Source organism: Haliaeetus albicilla, chromosome 23 (assembly GCF_947461875.1).
Source record: "Haliaeetus albicilla chromosome 23, bHalAlb1.1, whole genome shotgun sequence".
In the NCBI taxonomy this organism is placed as follows: Eukaryota; Metazoa; Chordata; class Aves; order Accipitriformes; family Accipitridae; genus Haliaeetus; species Haliaeetus albicilla.
In genome coordinates, this window is record NC_091505.1 from 8,768,562 (window position 1) to 8,791,292 (window position 22,731).

At 39.5% G+C, this 22,731-nt stretch overlaps 1 protein-coding gene across 2 annotated transcripts in view; it reads left to right on the forward strand.

Annotated features, from left to right (window-relative positions):
* TBC1D8B (TBC1 domain family member 8B) overlaps positions 1-21,598 on the forward strand; it is a 40,404-nt gene extending 18,806 nt beyond the window's left edge. The window contains exons 7-21 of one of the 2 annotated variants that reach the window (XM_069811114.1): positions 2,153-2,320; positions 3,672-3,821; positions 6,782-6,932; positions 9,255-9,469; positions 9,919-10,036; positions 10,741-11,026; positions 12,647-12,776; positions 16,176-16,274; positions 17,447-17,515; positions 17,726-17,966; positions 18,802-18,867; positions 19,172-19,255; positions 20,127-20,183; positions 20,486-20,586; positions 20,922-21,598. In XM_069811114.1, coding sequence (XP_069667215.1) covers positions 2,153-2,320; positions 3,672-3,821; positions 6,782-6,932; positions 9,255-9,469; positions 9,919-10,036; positions 10,741-11,026; positions 12,647-12,776; positions 16,176-16,274; positions 17,447-17,515; positions 17,726-17,966; positions 18,802-18,867; positions 19,172-19,255; positions 20,127-20,183; positions 20,486-20,586; positions 20,922-21,332 — 2,346 coding nt within the window. In that variant the 3' untranslated portion in view covers positions 21,333-21,598. The remainder of the gene's footprint in view (positions 1-2,152; positions 2,321-3,671; positions 3,822-6,781; positions 6,933-9,254; positions 9,470-9,918; positions 10,037-10,740; positions 11,027-12,646; positions 12,777-16,175; positions 16,275-17,446; positions 17,516-17,725; positions 17,967-18,801; positions 18,868-19,171; positions 19,256-20,126; positions 20,184-20,485; positions 20,587-20,921) is intronic. The other variant, XM_069811115.1, reaches the window with a different exon arrangement.
* Positions 21,599-22,731: the final 1,133 nt, after the last annotated feature.

The window sequence follows — 22,731 nt, forward strand, 5'->3', positions numbered from 1 at the left end:
TAGCCAATCTAAACCTCCCCTGGCGCAACTTGAGGCCATTTCCTCTCATCCTATCACTAGTTACTTGATAGAAGAGACCAGCACCCACCTCACTACAACCCCCTTTCAGGTAGTTGTAGAGAGTGATAAGGTCTCCCCTCAGCCTCCTTTTCTCCAGGCTAAACAGCCCCAGTTCCCTCAGCTGCTCCTCATAAGACTTGTGCTCTAGACCCTTCACCAACTCCGTTGCTCTTCTCTGGACACACTCCAGCTCCTCCATGTCTTTCTTGTAGTGAGGGACCCAAAACCGAACACAGTATTCAAGGTGCAGCCTCACCAGTGCTGAGTACTGAGGGACAGTCACTTCCCTGCTCCTGCTGGCCACACTATTTCTGATACAGGCCAGGATGCCGTTGGCCTTCTTCTCGAACTGGGCACACTGCTGGCTCATATTCAGCTGGCTGTTGACCAGCACCCCCAGGTCCTTTTCTGCCGGGCAGCTTTCCAGCCCCTCTTCCCCAAGCCTGTAGCGCTGCATGGGGTTGTTGTGACCCAAGTGCAGGACCCAGCACTCGGCCTTGTTGAACCTCATACAGTTGGCCTCGGCCCATTGATCCAGCCTGTCCAGATCCCTCTGTAGAGCCTTCCTACCCTCCAGCAGATCAACACTCCCCCCTAACTTGGTGTCGTCCGCAAACTTACTGAGGGTGCACTTGATCCCCTCATCCAGATCATTGATAAAGGTATTAATGAGAACTGGCCCCAAAGCTGAGCCCTTGGGAACACCACTTGTGACCAGCTGCCAACTGGATTTAACTCCATTCACCACAACTCTCCAGCCAGTGTTTTACCCAGTGAAGAGTACACTTGTCTAAGCCACGAGCCGCCAGCTTCTCAAGGAGCATGCTTTGAAGATCTTGAAGATTAGTAATCGCTCTGCCATGTTCCTTTCTTAGGTCAGTAGTCCAATATTTTTTGCAGCAGTTGAGCAGTGCTCTCTGTTCAAAAGTCTATAGGAAAATCCACTGACAGTTGTCAGTGAACAAGTATCAGTGCCATTACAGCTGATAGTGTCCAACAGACTGAATGAGGACCATATTGTAAAGGACACAGCATTCATATTTCTATAAAGTACTATAGCTAGACTGTGGAATAACTTCTGGAAAAAAAAAACAAACCCAAACCTTCTCTATCCTTCTCTGGACTTCATGTGGTCTGGGACGTTGCCACATTTCAGTCTTCCAGTATTAAAAGCTTTCCATCAGCACCCAGACATATTTTACAATAGCCTAAAAATTAACCGGGTTCTGTAATTGCTCTGCATACTCTGTGTACATGCTGCCTGACATAAGACACCTGACATGGGGGGGTGAGCTGAGCTAATTTCAGCAATACACTTGGTGTTCCCTGCCCAGATAAAGCAATTTATTTGATTATCTATAAATAGTCCTGCAAACAATAGAGATTTCTATAACCTCTGAAAAACAAGAAGAGGCTGTGTTAAAGGAGCTGACTCTAAATTTATTCTTGTGGATTGTCAGGCCCTCACTATTTGTTCTAGGGTACTGCAGTTACTTTATTTCAGTGGTCTTTCATTTTACCTGTAACAACGTAAAAGCATCAGCAATGGCAGTCAGTCTAGCTGTTTGTGATTGTCTCACTTGTACTTGCATTATTAAAGTGTATTAACTGCCCTAATCTGTAACTGTTCCATCATGGCAATTAAAATCAGCTCCAGCTGTCATGTGTTATGACAGCTGTCTTTGAAAGGGTGTTCTCAGTAGAAATTTGTTCTTGTGAAACTTGTTTCATTTGATTACTTGCAAAAGGCATGTTTTGTCTGCTTTACGATGGTAAGAAAAAAGTAACAGCTTCAGCAGGTAGAAGGAGGCAAGATTTTCAAATAAGCTCAGCACTCACAGCTGGGAAGACCTCTTCAAAGATTTTTGGTACTTTGTCAAAAATCTATTGCATAATACTTATTATCTTGTGCTAAAATAGCTGCAGACCACTGAGCTTTAAATGTAGTGAGTTTGTTACTTGCGTTACTAATTCTGCTTGTGTGGTGCTTCATACTACTGTGTCATGTACACATATATTTTTAATAGGTTTTCTCTTTTAGAAGTAAGCTGGTAAAATTTGTTGCCTAATTTATGTATCTTTGCTTCCACAGGTCACAGGGGTGGATAAGGCAGATCCAGCTAACAGAGGAGTCAGCATTAGTACCAAAGGAAAAACAGCTTTTCGTTTCACAGAGGTTAGAGATTTCGAACAGCTTGTGGCAAAGCTCAGAATGAAATGCAATGCGACTTCAAGTCCACAACACATCGTAAATACAGAGGTAACTGCTCTGCTAATTCTAATTTCTTAGTATGTGTTCCTAGGACAAAGGTTGTGTAGTCTTACTAAGAGTTTACATATCGTTGTCAGTGTTTTGCTGTGTAATGCAATACATCTATATTTAAGCCTGAATCTAGACACAAGATGGGTAACAATGTCTGCTGTACCTCTAGATTTCAAGTTGCCAAAATATTTGTTTTTTCTCTTTAAAAACTCATGTTCCCATCTCTTGCCTTCAGACCCTTCACATTAAAACAGAAGTCCACCAGTCTGATGTAAAATTATATGTAGCTATGTTGGTTTTTGCCAGCTGACTATTTGACTCAGGAGGTTGATGGAATGATTGTAAGGTTGTTTCTAGATGTGAAGAAATATGTATGTTTAGTTTCCTGCATGAGAAATAAGAAAGCAACGACAAAACATCCCTAACAAGTATTACTTATTATAGTTGCTGTATCTCTTCCCTAAAGATTTTCCCCTGAAAAAGAATTAAATAGAATCAGCTGAGGTAGCCTCTAAAGTGACAGTTGTAAGAGTGGAGAAGCGTACAAATAAATGCCTTTTGGTAGAAAAGAGTCAGTGTATCAGCAAAATCTCTACCTTGAGATTTTGATTCTTAAGGGTTAACAGGCAAAAATGAGTAATAAAAGCAAGATAGTTTGGAATCAGCAGAAATGCTCAGCTGATAAGGGTACAGCACAGCCCTGGGAGACCTGAGTGGTAAGGTCTGCTGCTCAGAGGCATTCCCTTTTAGATTACCTTATTTCTGGTTATATCTGCATTATTTTGACATACCATGCTAAGTCATGTACCTCTGGTTTTAAGGTGTGGAAAAATAAGTAACTCTGTGCCCTTATGAAAGAGAATGTGTTAAACAATGGTGCTACTGTGAATGCATTCTGGTTTGGGTTCTTTTGCTTTGTTTTCCATCAGGTTTTGAAAAGCAGTCCAGGTTCTAATGCTGGTTTTTAAATGCCTCAGCATATTTGTATAGTTCAATCTATGGCTCCATTTAAATGAATGTTTTTCTTTTGACTTCAATGGTGATGGATGATCAGACCTCCCTGTCTATTACAGTTCTCATTATGAATATTTGTCCTTTCATAATTCAGTTTTTGGCTTTAGAGATGGATTTTTTTTTTTTTTTTTTTTTCAAGTGCAGCCTCCTGAAAGCCCAGCTGTGCAGAGCAGGGATTGCTGTTTTTGGTTTATTTTGGAAGTCTGTATCTGGTACCTGTAACTTAATATAATAGACAATGATGGTCTAGAAGCAAAACAGTTTCTGCTATCAGTGCTGCTTCTTGAAGGATTGTTTGGCATTTATAACTACCACTGTGAAATTTTTTTTCAAGGTTGCAGCTAGTTCTGCCTCTGACAGTCCAAAGGATTTTGATGCGGGATCGTCAAAAATGGGTCAGAGAGATAACAGCAAAACTGTCAGTACGGAAGCCCTAATGACTGTTTACCATCCTCAGGATGCTGAGAATCTAGACTCTAAAATGGTAAGGGATAAAATGGCCAACAGTTTTTGGAATCTAATTGGAAAGGACTGAAGTATATTCAAAATATATTCCAGCAAGGCTGCTGATTTCCTCTGGGGCTTTGCCAACCTTCTTTCATCTGCTTTTTCTGTATTTGGAGTCCACAGGGTGCTTCTTCATGGCTCCATTCAATTTTCTGCTCATCTTGTTGAATAATGATATGCCTTATCTTCATGGAGCTAATTCCTCCTGCTCTTGCAGCCCTCAGGGAAGAGTTGGCTGTTTGTTTTATGATAGTGAACATGTTTCATATCTATCTGAATTGTCAAGATACAAAGTCGCTACAAACTCTTCGGGGGCAAGCAGAATGTTATCAAGAAATTGACTTAATTTCTTCCTTGCTTCATTCTTTTGCACTGCTGTCTAACAATGTTATTCTCTGGAGAATGTTTCTTTAATTGTTTTTGTAGTAGGACATCCTATTTTTCCTTCTCCATAGTGTGTGCAAGAAGACAGAAAGCTTTTATTTTAAAATTAAGTCTTTCAGCAGAACTGGGTAAATTATGATACAGAATTTTTTATATTAGAGATATCAGAAAATAAATACCTTCTGGGCAGGAGAAAAGGGAGTCCAGATTTTTAAGTTCTGCTTTTTATAGTATGTTGAACAAAAGTGGACAAAATCTGCTTTTCCTTTTGGCACCTTTAATTGCTTTAACAATGTTAAATCTTACTGCTGCATGCACAAAAAAATGTAGTGGCAGCGTTCACCCTGTCTCAGCCCTGGAGCCTCTCATGAGTTAGAGCACCTGATCATCTGTTGCTTTGCTTCAGAGAAACTAAATTGCATTTTAGGTGCATAATCAACAGTTTATTAGTAATCTCTTACTTTACAAAGGATCTATTTCACTGTTTCTACTATCTCTGCCTCCTACTCTGCAGGTAAAGTGCCTGTAACTTCAATTCTCTCTGAATAGGGAATTTTTGCCAGTTTTCATTTTGTGAAGTGGGTTTTACTTACATGGCCGGTCCTACTGAAGTTCAGATTCATACACTGTTTTCTTCTATGTTGACAGAAATTGGCATTTTTTAAAAAAGTACTATCTGGTTGATAAATATTTGATTAAATGTAAAACCTATATGAGCATAAGTGTTTTCAGCTACTAGTTCCCCTCCTTAATCCAACTAGACTTTATTCTCCTGCAAATTTTCCTGATTATTGATTCTCTCCTAGTGCTATTTGGAGCTCATGTAAATAAACTGAGGAGAGATTGAGAAACTGTGGGAGAATGATGACACTGATGTCATGCCACCCCTCTGTGTGCTTTCCACCATTCGTAGCCATTCTGCTCCAAATCTGTCCACTAATAAAATGCAACAAAGCATGATAAATCAAAAAAAGGAAGCAACCTGTTTTGCCTGTTGAGTTTCTGTGGGATATTATTTCATCTGTAACAGAGTTAGTACATTTTCATTGCTGTTACCAAAGAACAGTTCGTAGACATGGTGAAATTGAAATATGTTAAATTATGAGATTAATTAAGCAGGTGTCTGTGACAGTGAGTTGACTTTGCAAATAATCACTTGCTTGATTTCATTGTGCCATCATGCCCAAATACTTTTTCTCATAGTTTGTTTGTTAGAGCTCTCAAATTACCACAGAGAAACCTGCCACCGCACATGAGCATTCTGAACTTCTCTTTACCCTGTTTTTCCTGCTTGTCTTTTCTACTGCTTTCACTCAGTTTCATCTTTTTTCCTTCTTCTATTGATTTACCCTTTACCAAGAAAATGTTATGCTGTTTATCACAAAGCAGTGACAAAAAAAATGGGATATTTTGAAATTGGCCCAAGTTACAATAAGCAGATTTGTTTGTATGTTTGTATCATACAAACAGATATATATATTTATGTGGAAATAGCTGAAAAAGAATTTTACAAGAGGAAGTTTTAACATACCTCTAATTTTTTGCCATAGGAATTATATCAAATGTTTAATTTTCTTATCCATTATGCTGGCAATGCATTTTTGGAATGCCTTGGGAGAACTATGCTGGCAGAATTTGTCTGCACAGTTGCACCTTGCACTGGTTTGCTATCTTACTGCTTTATCACTGTTCATTCACTCCCTAAAAGTACTTTGTGGTCCTTTGATAATTATGTAATTTTTGTTGATGTGGTGCCAAAGCTGCAAATGGTTCAATCTAGAGGTAACAAATAGGGCTGTCTACCTATTGATTTTTTTTTTTATTAAGTTTAGCAGAAACTTTTTTAGTGAACTAAACTTTTTGTTTAGTGAACAAAAACATAACAAATAGATGGTGATGACTTCATTTAAAATGAAAATCCAGCTGGCATACAGTTATTGCTGTTTACAGGTTGGAATCATTCTCAAGTGGGAAGTAAGGAAAAAGTTGAACTTAGGAGTTGCTTGAAAAAGGTGAAAGGGAGTGATTGTTGTCTTAATAATACAGCAACAAGGGGGCTTCAAGTGAAGTTAGAAGGCAGCAGGTTTGTCTGGGTTCAGAAAGAAATTTACAGAGAAAAATCTGCTGTATGTTGTCAAATTCAGAGACTGCCTCTTGAGGAGGTGCCTGTTTTTCCATTTTCTGGAGGTTGGAGGAGGATTTTGCAGATGTTTGCTTGACCTTGCTGTCCTTTGGCACTTGCTGTTGGTTTCTGTCAGACTGGATACTGGCTTAGATTTACCTTTTGTCTGATCTGGTATAGACACTCTTGTAATAATATGCTTTAAAGAATAGTAGGTCATGTAGTTGCATTGTATGCCACACTTAGACTATGCACAGGTTAGATTTTGCTCTGATTTGCATCAGCATTCATTTCACATGTCAATATGGATGCTGGTGCTGCTATTGCCAGTTTATATGAATATAACTGAGAGCAAAATTTGGTTCTGTTCTCTGAAACCTGAGGAAAATCTTCCAGTATACTTAATGCTTGTTGTCTTCTGCTTTTCATAGTTGAAAGAAAAAATGAAAGAACAGTCCTGGAACATCCTCTTTGTCGAACGTGGACATGGTGTCAGTATGTTTAGAACAAAGAAGACTCGAGACCTAGTTGTAAGAGGGATCCCGGAGGCATTAAGAGGAGAGCTGTGGCTACTCTTCTCAGGTATTGCATAGCAAGTATAATTGATTCATTTTGTGGGCTCTACTGCATGGATGTTCTAGTTACTGACTGAATGTAGTCTGACAAAAAATGCTCTTACCTCTGGCAATTTGTCCACATCTTTGTTGGCGACATGGGCAGTGGGATTGAGTGCACCCTCAGCAGGTTTGGTGACGACACCAAGCTGTGTGGTGCGGTCGACATGCTGGAGGGAAGGGATGCCATCCAGAGGGACCTTGACGGGCTTGAGAGGTGGGCCAGTGCGAACATCATGAAGTTCAACAACGCCAAATACAAGGTCCTACACATGGGTCTGAGCAATCCCAAGCACAAGTACAGGCTGGGTGATGAGTGGATTGAAAGCAGCCCTGCGGAGAAGGACTTGGGGGTGTTAGTGGATGAAAAACTGAATATGAGCCAGCAATGTGCGCTCACAGCCCAGAAAGCCTATCGCCTTCTGGGCTGCATCAGAAGAAGTGTGGCCAGCAGGTCGAGGGAGGTGATTCTGTCCCTCTGCGCTGCTCTCGTGAGACCCCACCTGGAGTACTGCTTTCATCTCTGGGGCCCCCAGTGTGAGAAAGATGTGGACCTGCTCGAGCGGGTCCAGAGGAGGGCCATGAAGATGATCGGGGGCTGGAGCACCTCTCCTATGAGGATAGACTGAGGGAGTTGGGATTGTTCAGCCTGGAGAAGAGAATGCTCTGGGGAGACCTTATAGTGGCCTTCCAGTACTTAAAGGGGGCCGACAGGAAGGATGGGGAGGGACTCTTTATCAGGGAGTGCAGTGATAGGACAAGGGGTAATGGTTTTAAACTGAAAGAGAGTAGATTTAGATTAGATATAAGGAAGAAGTTCTTTACTGTGAGCGTGGTGAGACACTGGAACAGGTTGCCCAGAGAGGTTGTGGATGCCCCATCCCTGGGAATGTTCAAGGCCAGGCTGGATGGGGCTTTGAGCAACCTGGTCTGGTGGAAGGTGTCCTGCCCATGGCAGGAGGGTTGGAACTAGGTGATCTTTAAGGTCCCTTCCAACCCAAACCATTCTGTGGTTCTGAAGAAAGACACTTCAGAATGATGAACAGGATAATTTTGTCTATTATTTTGTTTTGCATTGATTCAAACTAAACCCGCATCTGCTTCTTTTACAACAGACTCAATTGAAAAATAATGATAAGAGTACATGCTGTTCCAGGGGACAATCAGTTTCAGCAAAGCCTCTTTACTTGCTAAAAAGAAAAGCATGTTTGTGGGACTGTGTTCCAATTGTTTTGATTTAAGCTTTCTGAGAGGATAGCATTACCATACGCACAAAAAAAATGTTTTCCTGGCAGAGACTTTGGCCCTGGTTATCGGCAGCTCTTTGCTATACCAAGCTCTTTGCTAGGTTTAAAGAGTGAGATGTACAGGAATTGTGGATTTTCTTACACATATGGGATCTCTTGCCAAAGCTCTGAGTGTGCTTTTGTGGCTTTCTTCTGTAGAACACAACTGTGTCAGAGCGCTTAACTTGAGGAAATGGAGGCCCAGGGAATTAAGACACTACTTTACAACACCTCTGTGTGCTTTCTATTCCTGTTCACTGAAACACAAGTCAGCAGCCACTGACTTGATCAGGGTCATGCAAGAAACCTGTGTCAGATTCAGAAAACGAGCTGCAGATTCTGAGGAAATGAGCTGCAGATTTTGAGGAACCACCCAGGACGTTAGCTGCTAGCTGTACTCACTGTGTTGCCCTGGGCAGAGCTTTCTGCTGTTCCAGACGATCTGTTTATCATAACAAATGCATTTTATACTCTTCATTCAGCCTACTGTATGGTAGTTCCTTTTGAGGACACGTGAACATGGATTTATCTTTGCTAGTGTTCTTTGAGTGTTTACGTAGGCATTTATGCTTCTGTTACCAGACTGGTATCTCTATCTCAGAAGGTGTTGACATAAAAGTTATGGAATTAATTAGGTAAATATTAGTCCTTTGCCTAGTTTTTCTAATCTGTTCCCAACTCTGCAAATGGAAAGGTACTGTGTTTGCCCGAGAACTTGGGTGAAATTGTAGATGAAAGGAAGCTCTCCCCACCTCCCTCCAATGAAACAAAAGGTAAGTAAAAATCAACTTTATAATGGAAAGTGACTTAGATTTCCTCCAAGCCTTATTTTATTTCACTTTTCTGTTTTCATTTCAGAGTAATTCCATTAATTTCAGTAGAATTACTCTGATATGTTACTGCAGTAACATCTGGAGATTCATGAGGTACCTCAGTAGTCACCAAAAATTTTTATACAAATTGCAGACAGTCATATAGATACTTTATTGTTGTCCTCTTGGCAGGTGCTGTAAACGATATGGCATCCAACCCTGGTTATTACACTGAGTTGGTGGAAAAGTCCTTAGGAACATGTACTTTAGCTACTGATGAAATTGAACGAGATTTACGGCGCTCCTTACCTGAGCATCCTGCTTTTCAAAGTGACACAGGAATTTCTGCACTAAGGAGAGTTCTTACAGCTTATGCATACAGGAATCCCCAAATTGGATATTGTCAGGTAAAGCAGTTTTGAGACTCTTAGTGTTGGTTGTCTAAATATTAGCTGATGTTGGCAGTATTGTGGCACTTCATAAAATCAGTCACATAAATATGTAATGGTTTCTTGCTCAGTGGTTCACTTTGCTTATTTCATCCCACTCTGTAACATGAGTTTTTACATAGTACTTGAATTTGTTGATAAATGCTGTCATGTCCACTTCATATATACCTTTGCATTCTTACTAGACTTTTAGTACTTAAAAATATTTTAATGTAGTTTAAATACTATGCTCTGTATTTAATAATATAGAGGTAAAAGTCTTATTCTGGATATGGCTGTAGGTTTTCCTAGCACTCTAAAAACATGCTGTAAAGTGTTTTCAGAAATTTAAAATTTAATGAATGACAACAGTTGTGTTTTCACCATCTTTCCTCATCAATGCTTCCTTTCCTATTTAAATGTTACAGGCAATGAATATTTTGACATCAGTACTTCTGCTGTATGCTAAAGAGGAGGAAGCATTCTGGCTTTTGGTTGCTGTGTGCGAAAGGATGCTACCCGATTATTTCAATCGTCGAATCATTGGTAACATCCATCTGTCTTTTTGTCTATCTAGAATTGAATGTCAATGATCATTCATTAAGAACAAATGTAAGGAGTGAGCTGAACAGTGGAGAGAAACTGGTGCATTTGATTCAGTATTGTGAAGTAGAAAATGGAAGTTACAGGGAATGTCCCAAGATTCCTCCTTAAGCAGGAGTGCATGTGCTTTTCAGATATTGTTATTACTCTAGGCATAACTACTCAGGAAGTAGTCAATTAGACTATTATACTGTTCTTTTGGAATTATAACGCAGTTCGTACTATTTATTTGAAACTTAATCAGCTTAAATAAAAGAAAAAGAGTTATTCCAAGTCCAGACTTAGTCTTTCATCTTGTGCCATCTCAGTACTTGCAGGTGTATATGCTAGAAGAAAATTGGATGTGAAGTTTCTCTCTCATTGTAGAGAGCATGTATCAGCTCTCAGGAGAATCATTGGAAGCAGCCATGCACCCACAGAAGTGCTAACATGCTTTACAGCATGCAGCAAGGCTCTGGACCCATGCATAGAGTGCATAGCTTCCAGCATAGGGAACGAAGCCAATGGTTCCATGCAGCTAGGCCTGTGTTTGCTCTTACAACAAAGTTGCAGTAGGACAGCAGCTTTATTTCTGGCCAGTGCTCTGAGAAAACTATGCTTCTCTGTATTAAGATTTGGGTGGTGGTTTTGTTATCCTTTCCCTGCAGGTGCCTTGGTAGATCAGGCAGTGTTTGAGGAGCTCATCAGGGTTCATCTGCCTCAGTTGACAGACCACATGACGGACATGACTTTTTTCTCCTCGGTCTCTCTCTCCTGGTTCCTTACCCTTTTTATCAGTGTGCTGCCTATTGAAAGTGCAGTCAATGTGGTGGACTGTTTCTTCTATGATGGAATAAAGGCAATCTTGCAGCTGGGTCTCGCAGTGCTGGAATACAACATGGAGAAGTTGCTGACTTGTAAGGATGATGCAGAAGCAGTCACTGTTCTCAACAGGTATCAGTGTAACTGTTGCTCTTAAGGGCTGTGTAGCAGCTGCTATAATTGCAAATAGATAAGTCATTCTGGGGCAGCTGAGAAGACATCTGACTAAGACTTCCAAAGGCTTCAAAGGAATCAAGTGTTCATCTCGGGCCAAAATTCTGGAAGGGGTGGCTGGAAAGTGCCTGGATCCTCCATTAAAGTTCTAAAACCATTGCCATTTTGTGTATTTTAAAGTAAAGGCAATGGGGTTTTTGCCTGGAATTTATATCGCTTGCAGAAGGTGGCTTTCCTTAATGATGAGGTAATCTAGAGCACACTAAGACTGTTCCAAACAGTTCAGGCATCAACTTACAGACAACATATTCTACAGCTCAGTTCTTGTAGTTAAGGCTACTGGCTCCTCTGCTGCTAATAGCTTAAAATAGAAGAAAAAAAAATGCAGTGAGGATAATCATGACCAGATGTTTGTTTTATATTAGCATTTGAAGAATAAATTCAAATATGCAACATAAAGTATATTTTAAACTGTTGTATTGCAAGCAAAACTTGCACAGTTTTTGCTTCACTTCCTACCTGAGTTCTGTTATTACTGCTGTGATTGTGTGTCATGGAGTATTGAAACAGCAAAATGACTGTGCTATAGGAGTCACCAAGTTATGGCTGTTAAGAACTTTAGTGAGTCTTTTAAATGTTGCATGTTTGAATAGGGTAGGAGCTACAGAATTAATGAGGAAAATGTAATTTTTATTGTAAGAGACCATGCAGCCTGGTATTTATTGTAAAACCCAGCTGTACTCATTTAAATACTTAACACTTAAAAAACCTAACAGTAAGAGCACATTCTCCCAGTTTAAATGTATCAAAATTTAAAATTTAGAACTGTGGTGAAATTTTAATTTCACTTGAACCAAACAAGCTTCTGTTTCCGCTTGACACTCAAGATTTTGATGATTATTATGAACTCCTTTTGAACTCCTGCTTTCAGCATTTTCTCTGGCTGTAACATTTCTGTTGCACAGTTAACCCAGCCTGCAGCATGCTGGTATATTTAAAAAATGATTACAGTCGTTTGCCTCTCCTCAAGAAAAAGGAAGCTATCAGTCTGTAGGTATGGTTCCTCAATGTTGGCAAAGGAATTGGCCAGCCTGCGTAATGGATCTGTTTAGGCTGGTTATGTACATATGATGAATAGGTGCAGATCAAGCATGTCTTGGCTTATGCATCTGAGGGAATTTAGATTGCCTTGGTCACAGTTCAGGACAAGCCTCTTTTCCTCTCTCCCAGTTATGTAGTACAACCTTGCTAGATGGATTAGAGAACCAGGGGAATGCCGAGTGGAAGGAGCCTTGGCAAGTCTGTAGTCTAACTTCCCACTCAAAAGAGGATTACTGCTAGCACTACGTCACGTCAGCCATGTTATTGTCTAGGCTAGAAGCTCTACAACCTTCTTGGGGTAGCTGGTTCCCATGTTTGTATACCGTTGTTCCTATTACAGCATATTTGTGCTACTCATTCTGATATTCTTTGCTATTTCCCATTCTCTGTGCACTTTCTCTTCAGTAGATGCTGATGTTATTGTTTGGTTGTGATAAACAGGTTCCTGCTGATTTCTCATGTGTTTTCTTTGTGCAGATTTTTTGACAGTGTCACGAACAAAGACAGTCCTTTGCCTCCAGCTGTGCAGCAGGGCTCCAACCTCAGTGATACAAAGAGTGACCATCCAAAAGTGGATATTACTGATTTGATCCGAGAGTCAAATGAAGTATGTGTTCTTGTGGGTATGTTTTCGCATCCCATGCAGTTTTTATGTTGCATGGGCTACCTTAAAAATAATGCAGCTGCATTGTACAAACTAGAGTAGAAAATCTGTCTAGATTGGTAGAAATTGGGCTCTGTATTTTGTTGAGCTTCACTGAAAACCTTATAGGTTATGGGATAGGTTTGTTTTTGTATTGTTTTGGTTTTTTAACTGCCTGGCTGTGCTTGCTAGGCTGTCCTGAGTGGAGTTCCCTAGGTTCATTGCAGGTCATGTATTGTCATCGCTCATTCACTTTATTAGTATGTCAACTAAATGACAAAGTACAGCAGAAACAGCCCTTGCTTTTACTAATTTGAGACTGATTACTGCACGTTGCAGATAGTGGTAACATTTGACATAACAACCTGTGCAGGAAACTGTGTACTTGACTAGTTTATTGTATGGGTTAAATGACTGTTTAGAGATATGTTCTGTGAGGAAGACCAGTTATGATCTTCTGGTACTTTCTTTCAATTTGCAAGTTTGATTTCTGCAGTGTCTAGCTTTGCAACTCTGCACTGGGGAGGAATTAGGTCTGGCTTCTCCTTCCCCTTTTGTCCTCAGATTTTCATGAGGTGTTTCCTTCCTCAGCATGATTTGTATCAGGCTATTAATCCATTTGTAGATAGGCTTTCTGCTCAGCCCACCTGAAGCGAAAGGCAAGCTGAGAGAAAAGATTTGTTCACATTTTGTTTTTCTATTAGCTGGTTTCTTTCATCTATATGATACTTTTTTTTTCTCCTTTTCTGATTCTCAGTCATATGTTTCTAGTGAAAGGTCCACAATACATCTCTTTTGGAAAAATGTACTGGCCTTGATTCAGAAAAGATTAACTAACTAATTTGTATAACTTAAGAACTGTCTCTTATGATTTTTACTGAGAAGAGGGCTTTGCCTTTAGTGGGGTGGACAAAGACAAGAATCAAATTCAAGTTCTCTTGAAGTGTGTTTAGCATTGGGCTAATCATATAAAAAGTCTGTGCTTCTGTTATCAGTATTGTTTCACAAGAATGTTATACTGAAGAATCATGTTAGAAGAATCTTAAAGCATCTTACAAAGAAGAGTTGCAAACTATTATGGGTCTGTCTTGTCATGGTGAGATCTCATAGTGGGGTTGAATACTTGCAGAATAAAGAACAGAGATGGTAAATAATGAAGTGCTGTATAATGCATTCTGAAGTGTAAGCTTTCACAGAGAGGGAATCATTACTGAAAGACAAAGCAAAAGAAACTCCGTTTCTTTTTCCCCTGCCTTTGCAGTCAGGTGACTGGACCAAAGCGATAGCCTCTGATTTGGTATGGCTTTTGAATGTTAATTTGGGCAGATCCTTGAACCTGAATCTCCCACTGCCAAGTTGACAGCCCTGTTCCTAGGCCTGTATCCCCATTTCTATCTCATAGCCCCGTTTTTGGATGCAAATTTTTATCTTCAGTTGAAACTGAATTTCTTCAATGCTGGTGAGTGGCACAACCCCTTGTCTGAGAACTGCTGATACAAAGTGAGAGTCAATTTGCTGCTTCCCATTTTGAACAGACAGTTAATTTCAACATAATTCTGTTCAGATGAAGGGTTTTATTTTCATATCACTGTGGAAATAAAATAAGACAAATTTCGAAATGGGAAGATTGCTGCAATGGAGAGTTAGGTCTAGTTACAAATCATGAATAAGTGAACACGGACGTTCTTTGTGATACTGTTGCTTTGCATGGGTGTTCACAAGATAAATGAGATTAAGTGAAAAGATACGGAGTTGAATTTTAAAATGATGTTCAGTTTCATGCCTTTATGACTCAGGCACAGATGCAAGACTGAGTCTAATCAGGAATGAAGAAGTCATGTTTAACTAGTGAATGGAAGCATGTGTAACTTTATCACATCACAGTAATTAAGAGTTAAATTGTACATCTTGTTTATATTCTTACTGAGGCCATTGCACAATATCAGTGCCCAGAAGCCAGACACAGTGAATGAGTTATGATTCAGAGATGCAATTTCTCTCTGCTTCCTCTTTGTTCCAAGTCAGAAGTATGCTGATAGTGGTCTTCACAGGAACAGAGAAATACAGTTCTGGAAGAGAACTCCACAGGTCATCCAGTTCAGCCCCCTGTCCAGCATACACTCAGATCACCCTTGAGAAATATCTAATGTTATTAAAACTCTTCAACAAAAGGGAATCTGCAAAAACTTTAGCCCGTTGTAGGCTTTCTTGGCCCTTGTCAGAAAATATCCTAATATCCAGTATAGTTCCTCTTGGATGCTCATAAAGTGCTATTAAGGATAGTCATATTGCAGTTTTCTCTGCAATTCCTTGTTGCTATTAGGTTGTTGTTTATCATCTACCCTTTCAACTCTGATCTATTGTTTTTCTAGATTCATCACAACCAGTTCCTCTAACCTTTCCTCAAAGCTTATGTGCTCAGACTCTTTATGACTGTGTTGCAGTTTTTCGTATCTTGTTTGAAGTGCATTGCTGAAAATGGGAACAAAACACACTGTGGAAAAACTTCAGAAAGTCCTGCCTAGTTTGGTCATTTATCACTCATTTGTTCTCGAAGTTTGTTATTAGAACCAGTTGTGCACATGGTGCATGGTGATGGTGGTTAGGCCGTATCTTCCTGCTTGCATGTGTTGCTGAAGAATGTCAAAAACCTTACAGAATTAAAGATGTATCCTATCTGCTGTTTCAGTTCTACACACTAGACTAAATTTCCTCATAGGAGGAAGTTAAATTGATTTAACATGATCTTGATAAAGAATGTCGGCCTGTTTTGATTTATCTTATCTGTTTCTACTTAGATTTTAATTGTTCAATAATTTGTTCCATGATTTCTCTGAGAATTTGTTTCTAGTTTTTGCCTACTATCCCACTTTTCTTTAAAGGTAAATGTAAATGTATTTATTCTACTCCAATGCTCAGATACCTTCCCTGTCCTTCAGAAATTTCAGAGGTAGGTAGGAACGGTTCAGAAATGACTTCAGCTAATTTCTAAAATTCACTAGAGTGAACTTCAAGCCCTGGCAACATACACGCCTCAGACTTTGCTACACTGCAGTAGTAGTCACCATGGGATAGCAGAGTTGGATACAGAGCCAACACGCAGTAAAATCCCGTCCTTTGTCTTCCCACACAGTGAACTACTCTAGTTTCTTTTTTCTCCATCACTCTTTGAAACACCTGCCTTTTAAAAAGTTACACTGTTTAAGGGAGAATGTTAGTGCTCTAATAAATGATTTTTTGCTCAGAGTTTCTGGGATCTTCCTTTGTGTCCGTACCTGTATTGTACTTACATGCAAGACAAAAGTATCTGCTTAGATGTGTCTAGCAACAGTTGATTTCATGGAACGATGCTTTAATTCTTAGAGATATGATGATATTCGATATGAGGATGTTGAGAGCATGCGCTGCAGGAACAGGCTTTATGTGATCCAGACGTTAGAAGCTACGACCAAGCAGAATGTGGTGAGTGACTTGGAAGAGCTAAACCCTTCCCTCTGATAAAATTTGTTCCCTTTTGGAAAATTGTGAGAAGAGCTACGTTTTCCAGGGCCAAATATGTAATTTTATACACTGAAATCCCTCTCGTCTGGAGGGTGTCTGTTAACTGAGGTTTGGCCCCTGGCCTTTTCAGTCTGTGAATCACAGCATGACCTTGTGGTCTCGTTACAAGTAACACCATCACAGACAGCTTCTAAAGGCTGGTGTATCGCTGACACTTTGCATTGGTTGGAACAGGCTGACCTATATTTCTATCTGCTGTTGTTAAATTGTTAATGCATTTCTCTTGGAGGCATAGAAGCTGTAAAATGTCCACAGTGCTACAGTAAAACAATTAATCACCTGCATTTTTACTCTGGGAAGCAATCCCAAATGTCACTGAAGAGATTACTGTACTGCATTCAACAAGGGTTACTTTTTGTCTTTGGATGTGTGTGGATGGTAATGCATGCATGGTGTGGTAGCTCTTCAGCTGCCAATATCGTCCTTTATAAGTTCAGACTCCTGAATGAAGGTGGGGGTTGCAAGGTGCTTCCTTTGCCTATTTTCTTCAGTGGCTCATTTCCAATAACTGACAATACTAGTCTATTTAACAGGCAGTGCTTCTTTCTGTAGTAAATGTGGCTTGTAGCAACCAATATTAAATGCTGCTGGTGGTAACTGTTGCATTTCATTTTACAAAACATACATATTCTGAAGATGAAACCTGGTCTTGTAGCTAACTTTGTTTTAAAAAGCTGTGAACATTTTTTTTTTAAATTTAAAATATGAGGATTCAGCTTCACTGTTGAGAGCCAAACATGCATTTACCCATTATAAAGGAAGCTATATGTTATATCATTACAAATAATTGAGTTTTATCTCCTGGGTTTTTCATAGTGTAGGCTCCATGTATGCAAGTAATGTGACTAGCTTTAAGCTCCCTTTTTTGGGGAGAAATTATTTCTTTCAGTCTATAATCTTCTCATTGCTTTTAAAAAGAAGTTCTATTCTTACTCCTAATTCTAACATGCCAAAACCTGGAATATTCAAACAGTGTCTTTTAATGTAAGATTAAGTCTCTCATAACTTTATTCTATAGCCATATTCCAAAGAGGGAAGACTCATTAATTAATTTTCTCTTAATTTTGTTTCAGCTACGTGTTGTGTCCCAGGATGTAAAATTCAGTCCCAGTGATCTTGAAGAGCTTTATGAATTATTCAAGGTAATGTGCCATTTCCCTCACTTACCAAACATCCATCTTAATGGTGGACCATGTTATGGGTGTGAAACAGTTTTAACAAACTGAGGTAAAAGCTAGATTCAACATATGTTTTATATGTCAGCTTTAAATCAAATTACATCGTTAATTTCCCCCATCTTTCACTCAGAGTTGTTGTTTCACGAAATCTAACATTTTATCTTTCCTTTGCAGAAGGAGCACTTTCTTTCATGTTATTGGAACGTAAATAGTCCTGTCTTGCAACATCATGATGCCAGTCTGCCGTATCTTGACCAGTATCGGATTGATTGCCAGCAATTCAGGGTTCTCTGTCATCTCTTGAGCCCCTGGTCACACTGTGCAAACAGAGACTCGCTTGCATTGTGGACATTCAGACTGCTGGATGAGAGCTCCGATTGCCTTATAAACTTCAAACAATTTGCCTGTGTTCTTGGTACGAGAACAACACATATATGTAGCACATTCACAAGGGAACTCCATCTTGGGAGTAGTCCTGGAGTGTATCACCTTCCATACACTATATAAAGAGCCTAAGGAGACTAGCCTCTTAACTTAGGGTCAAATAGTCTGATTTTTATCAGGTGACATTAAATGCAAAGACTGTTTAAACGGCAAGCCAAACGCTCGAAAGTATATTTAAAAGCTTAAGAGTGGGAGCTACACTTTCACCATGAAATAGCTAACACAAAGCTTTACAAACTAGTAACTTTTCTGAGGTGTTAATCCCCTAGACAATAATCTCCTATCTGAGATTAAATTTAAATATAGCTTTACCATCAAAATTTCAGAAAATTAGAAAATGGTATGATCTCATTGCCTAGCCTGTTTGGTTGATGATAAATGCTTCCTCATACTAAGCCATGCACACAGATCGTGCAAGATGACCCATGCCTTATATCTCTGGGGAACTGAAAATTTTCTTGACTTACTACTCTGTTGCTTACATCTTGTTTTCAAAGCGGTGTTGTTCAGGAAACAAAAAGTTAAGGGAAGATGCTGGGAAGACATTAGTGCTCTATTTCTTTGCTGCTGTGGTTTCATTTAGTAAGTCATAGACATTATTAGTGTTCTTTCCTCAGTGTAGGCAAACCCCAGGCTCAGTTGCAGGTGATACTGCCTTCCTTAAACTTCATCTCTAATTATACTCCATGTGAGGTAGGACACATGTCCAGTTCCAACCTCTCTCTGGGTTGTATTTGTTTAGGTTAAGAGGGTGTTTTAAAGTTTGGTCCAGTTGAACAGACTGTCTTGCCTCTTTCCTCTAACAGATACCATGTATAATGGAAGTTTTACTGACAAACTCAAGCTTCTTTTTAAGTTGCACATCCCTCCAGGTAAGTGAGAGGCGTTGGCATTTGGGGAGGGCTGTTCCTGGCTTCTATCATCTTTGCATGGTTCTTTTTCTCAAGCTTTACTTTTCTTCCTGTTGTCACCAGTCCTAGCCACAGTACAGTCTGATAGTGATAATACAGATGTGTATTTCTTCCAGAGTGTTGTACTCTTTGGGAAGGACTTAATCTGCTCAAATACCATTTTTCTTCATAGGGACCATTTGTCTGTACAAACCTTTTGCTTTTTATCACTGCTTTGGTAATGCTTGGGAGCCCCAAACCCACTTTATTCATTTATTTTTTGCAGCTTTTACAGAAGTAGAATCTCTAAGCCCTTCCAAAGGTGGTGATCTTTCAAAAGAAGAGCTGATCCACTTCAGCCAACTCAGTGGTAAGCTCCAGAGTGTGAGGCTCTGCCTGCAGAATATTAGAAGGAATCTATTAATTATCTCATGGTGAAAAATGGGGAGCTCTCTTCTGAAAACTAGTAAATCATACGACTGTTAACAAGAATCCTCTGTGAAGATCTTCTGTAGATAGTTACATTTTCATAAAGTAATGCAGAATTTGTGGATGGCTAGTCTGGTGATTGAATTCAAAGGCCACTGGTGTTTACATGGAAATAGGGAAGTGTATCTGGTCAGCATTTTTCAGCATAGTAGGCAACCTGTTGCAGTGGTTGTTGAAGTGATGGCCATTTCATTTTTGCATTCAAGACATAAAAGAATGATATTCCTACCTCAAGAAATAAAATATCCAAATCCATAATTATTTTGAGGCACATAAGCAAGTGTTTCAAAGTCCTTTGCTTTCACTTTAAACCAAGCAAGCTGAAAAAAAGTGGGGTCTAAGTTTATTGAGTTGATAAAAATATTCTGTTTGGAAAGCTGTTCAGTTTTACTTCTTTGGAAGACAGATCCTTTTTGGTTTTTAAAAACTACCCAAAAGTACCTTATCTGTAATATATGGGTACTGTTATAACCACTGTTCAAGACATGGGCTGTGAACTTTATGAAGATTATTTGCTTGATATAACTGATTGCAGTTTCTTTTGTGATCTCCAGCCTCATGGTGGCTTCTGTTTTTTATAGAAAGTATACAAATTTTACAATGTGGTTTCTTCTTGGCCTAATCTGTGCGGAAAACGTAGGGGTCAGTGAGGGTCTTGCTCCTTAAGGAAAGAATTTTTGATAAAAGGAAATGAACCATTGGTCCTTTTTCCTCAAATCACTCTTTCTTCTTTTTCTCCTCCTAAACTGTAGTTTCATCTGTTGGGGATAGTCTTGAAAGTGATTCTTTGAAGAGCAGCCCAGAAAAAGGTAAAGAATCCTGGAGAGACGCTTGGTAACTGTGTGTCTTTTGAGGGAGTAGAGCTGGGAAAGTGTGTGGTGATAAAGTATACTGAGTAATGTCATCCCTAGCGTAGTGCTAATATTATATCCACTTTTGTAAGTATAGTCCTGGGGGGCGAGAGGGTAATGTAAACTCTGACCCTGTTTAGTCCTTGGCCCCACCACTCTGTTGAGAAGGAATGACATTGAGGATGCCACTTCTTTTGCTCATCGTGAGAAGCTCTTAATTCTTATTTGTTCAATTTTCTTTTTTTTTTCTTTCTGTCAAGTAGGGAAGGGGAAGGTTGATATTCAGGCATATCTGAAGCAATGGCAAGATGAACTTCTTAAGAAAGAAGAAAACATTAAGGATTTGCCAAGAATGAATCAGGTAAAATGTCTGAGTCTTATTTAAGTCTATTTTTGACTGCTTTTTATCCTTTAAGTCCTATTAGTAGTTTTCTAAAGGATTTGTAGGATCCCTTAAGTTTTAAGCCTTCACATTAATGATTAGACTGGTTTTTTTAAACTGCTGTAACTGTAAGCTTATGAAGACAGGGACTTTCAGGCACACTTGGGTTTATCAGGTTCACGCCCACATTGTTATTAGAGCAATTATACCAGGTGCCTAGCAGCAGCAGGTGCTGGATTGAGATCACAATGTGTAGTGAAGCAGGACAGTTGTGTTGCTGTTCTCTGAATAGTCTCCTCTATATCTCTCTGTAGTCTCAGTTCATCCAATTCTCAAAAACTCTGTACAATCTGTTCCATGGGGATCCTGAGGAGGAACTGTTATATCGTGCTATAGCGGTCGTTACCAGCCTCCTGCTGAAAATGGAAGAAGTTGGGAGAAGACTGCAGAGTCCCACATCTCCAGTCAAAAGTCCAGTTGCTGTTATGGAGGTGCCTGCTGAAATCCCCAGAAAAGCGCAGGATGAAAACAGCTCTGAGCAGACTGAAGGCAGTAGAGCACAGAGTTTGAGAGGGAACCAAGAATGGTCTTTTGCCTTTGAACAGATTCTGGCATCCTTATTAAATGAGCCAGCCTTTGTGAGATTTTTTGAGAAGCCTCATGACATAAAAGTTAAAATAGAGAGTGCTAAAAATTTACAACTTAAAGCAAGAACCAGAATGTAATTTTCTTTACCTTTGAGTCTGAATTAACCACATAAAGCGCTTTCAAGTGAAGGTTGTTAGTATGGAAATTGAGTCTGGTGTTTACATAGGGAATGGAGTTTGAAGAGTTAGCTTTAAATATCAGCTTACTGGTATGTAATGTAAATAAAAATATAGTTTGAAGCACAATCACTTTCTTGCATTGTTCATAAGTTTCACTCCAAAAAAAGGACTGAATAATAAACTGTCTTTACCATGTTATTAAAATATGCAACATTGCTTGGAAATACTGGATGTGACCTATTGCAAACTTTTCTGAATGACAGCTGTTAGTGTGTGCTCTCCAGGTTCATTTCTATTACTGTCATAAAAGGAATGACTTCCAGCCATTTTCACTTAAAAGGAGTATCGGCAGTTTAGAGGTTGTCTTCCAGGTTAGTTTAATTAGTTATTTTCAACCTTGCATGTGGACTGGGATCAATGCAGGGTGAAGACTAAGAATAGAGGCTATGGTGGGCACAAGAGCGTGAGGTTAGAGGAGAAAGTTGCCCTACTCTCAATTCCTCTGCTTTGGTGTTACTGATGGTCCTGGACTCTTACAGATTCCAGCCCCTCGTCGGCAGTTTGCAGACTGCGTTATCCCAGCCCACGTCTCAGTTTTTGCAACAAACAACTGTTTTCCTGTTTTTCTAGCTCAGCCTATATACAATTCTCTTTCTCATTTTCATACCAATCCTCCTACAATACAGGTGAAAAGGATGGAAGCTTGTTTGGTCATCCAGGCTGCACACAGATGCAAAAGCTAGTATAAATTGTTGAAATCAAGGGAAAGCAGTGGCTAAATCTGTCTGACCACGTGGTGGTTGTCATTCATCTTGCAAGAGGAGCCATTGTTTGCTTCTTAGGAGCATGTTGATGAAATATATAGTTTTGCTTGTGTTTGGAAAGCACAAGCACAGACCATCGTTAGCTGCTTCATAGTTAGCTGAATGATGACTATTGAACTGCTAGGGACAGATTGCAGTTGCTCCTTTGCCTACCCCGAGTCCATACCTCAACATACTAATTATTCTTTCTTTTCAATAGCTCTCTGGATTATTGCTGCTGTAATATTTTCTATCTGACAGGATTCATGGCAACAAAATCCTCTAGTATCTGACTTGAAATTTTTAATATATAAAAAATGATATAGTACAGATCCTGTGGAGGCAAGCTCTGCCAGTGTTAATGCTGATAAATGTTGACCTTGAACCTTCGGTAGCTGGTGCTAGAATGGGTTTAGAGAAAGAGGGGAAGAGCTTGTATTTTAGCAACAACAACAACAAAGTAAACTGGGACTCTGCTGAACTAGTTAAAAATGGCTGTTTCTAAAGCCTGTATGACAATCTTTCTCTGCAGAGCAGCATTATTTTTATACTGT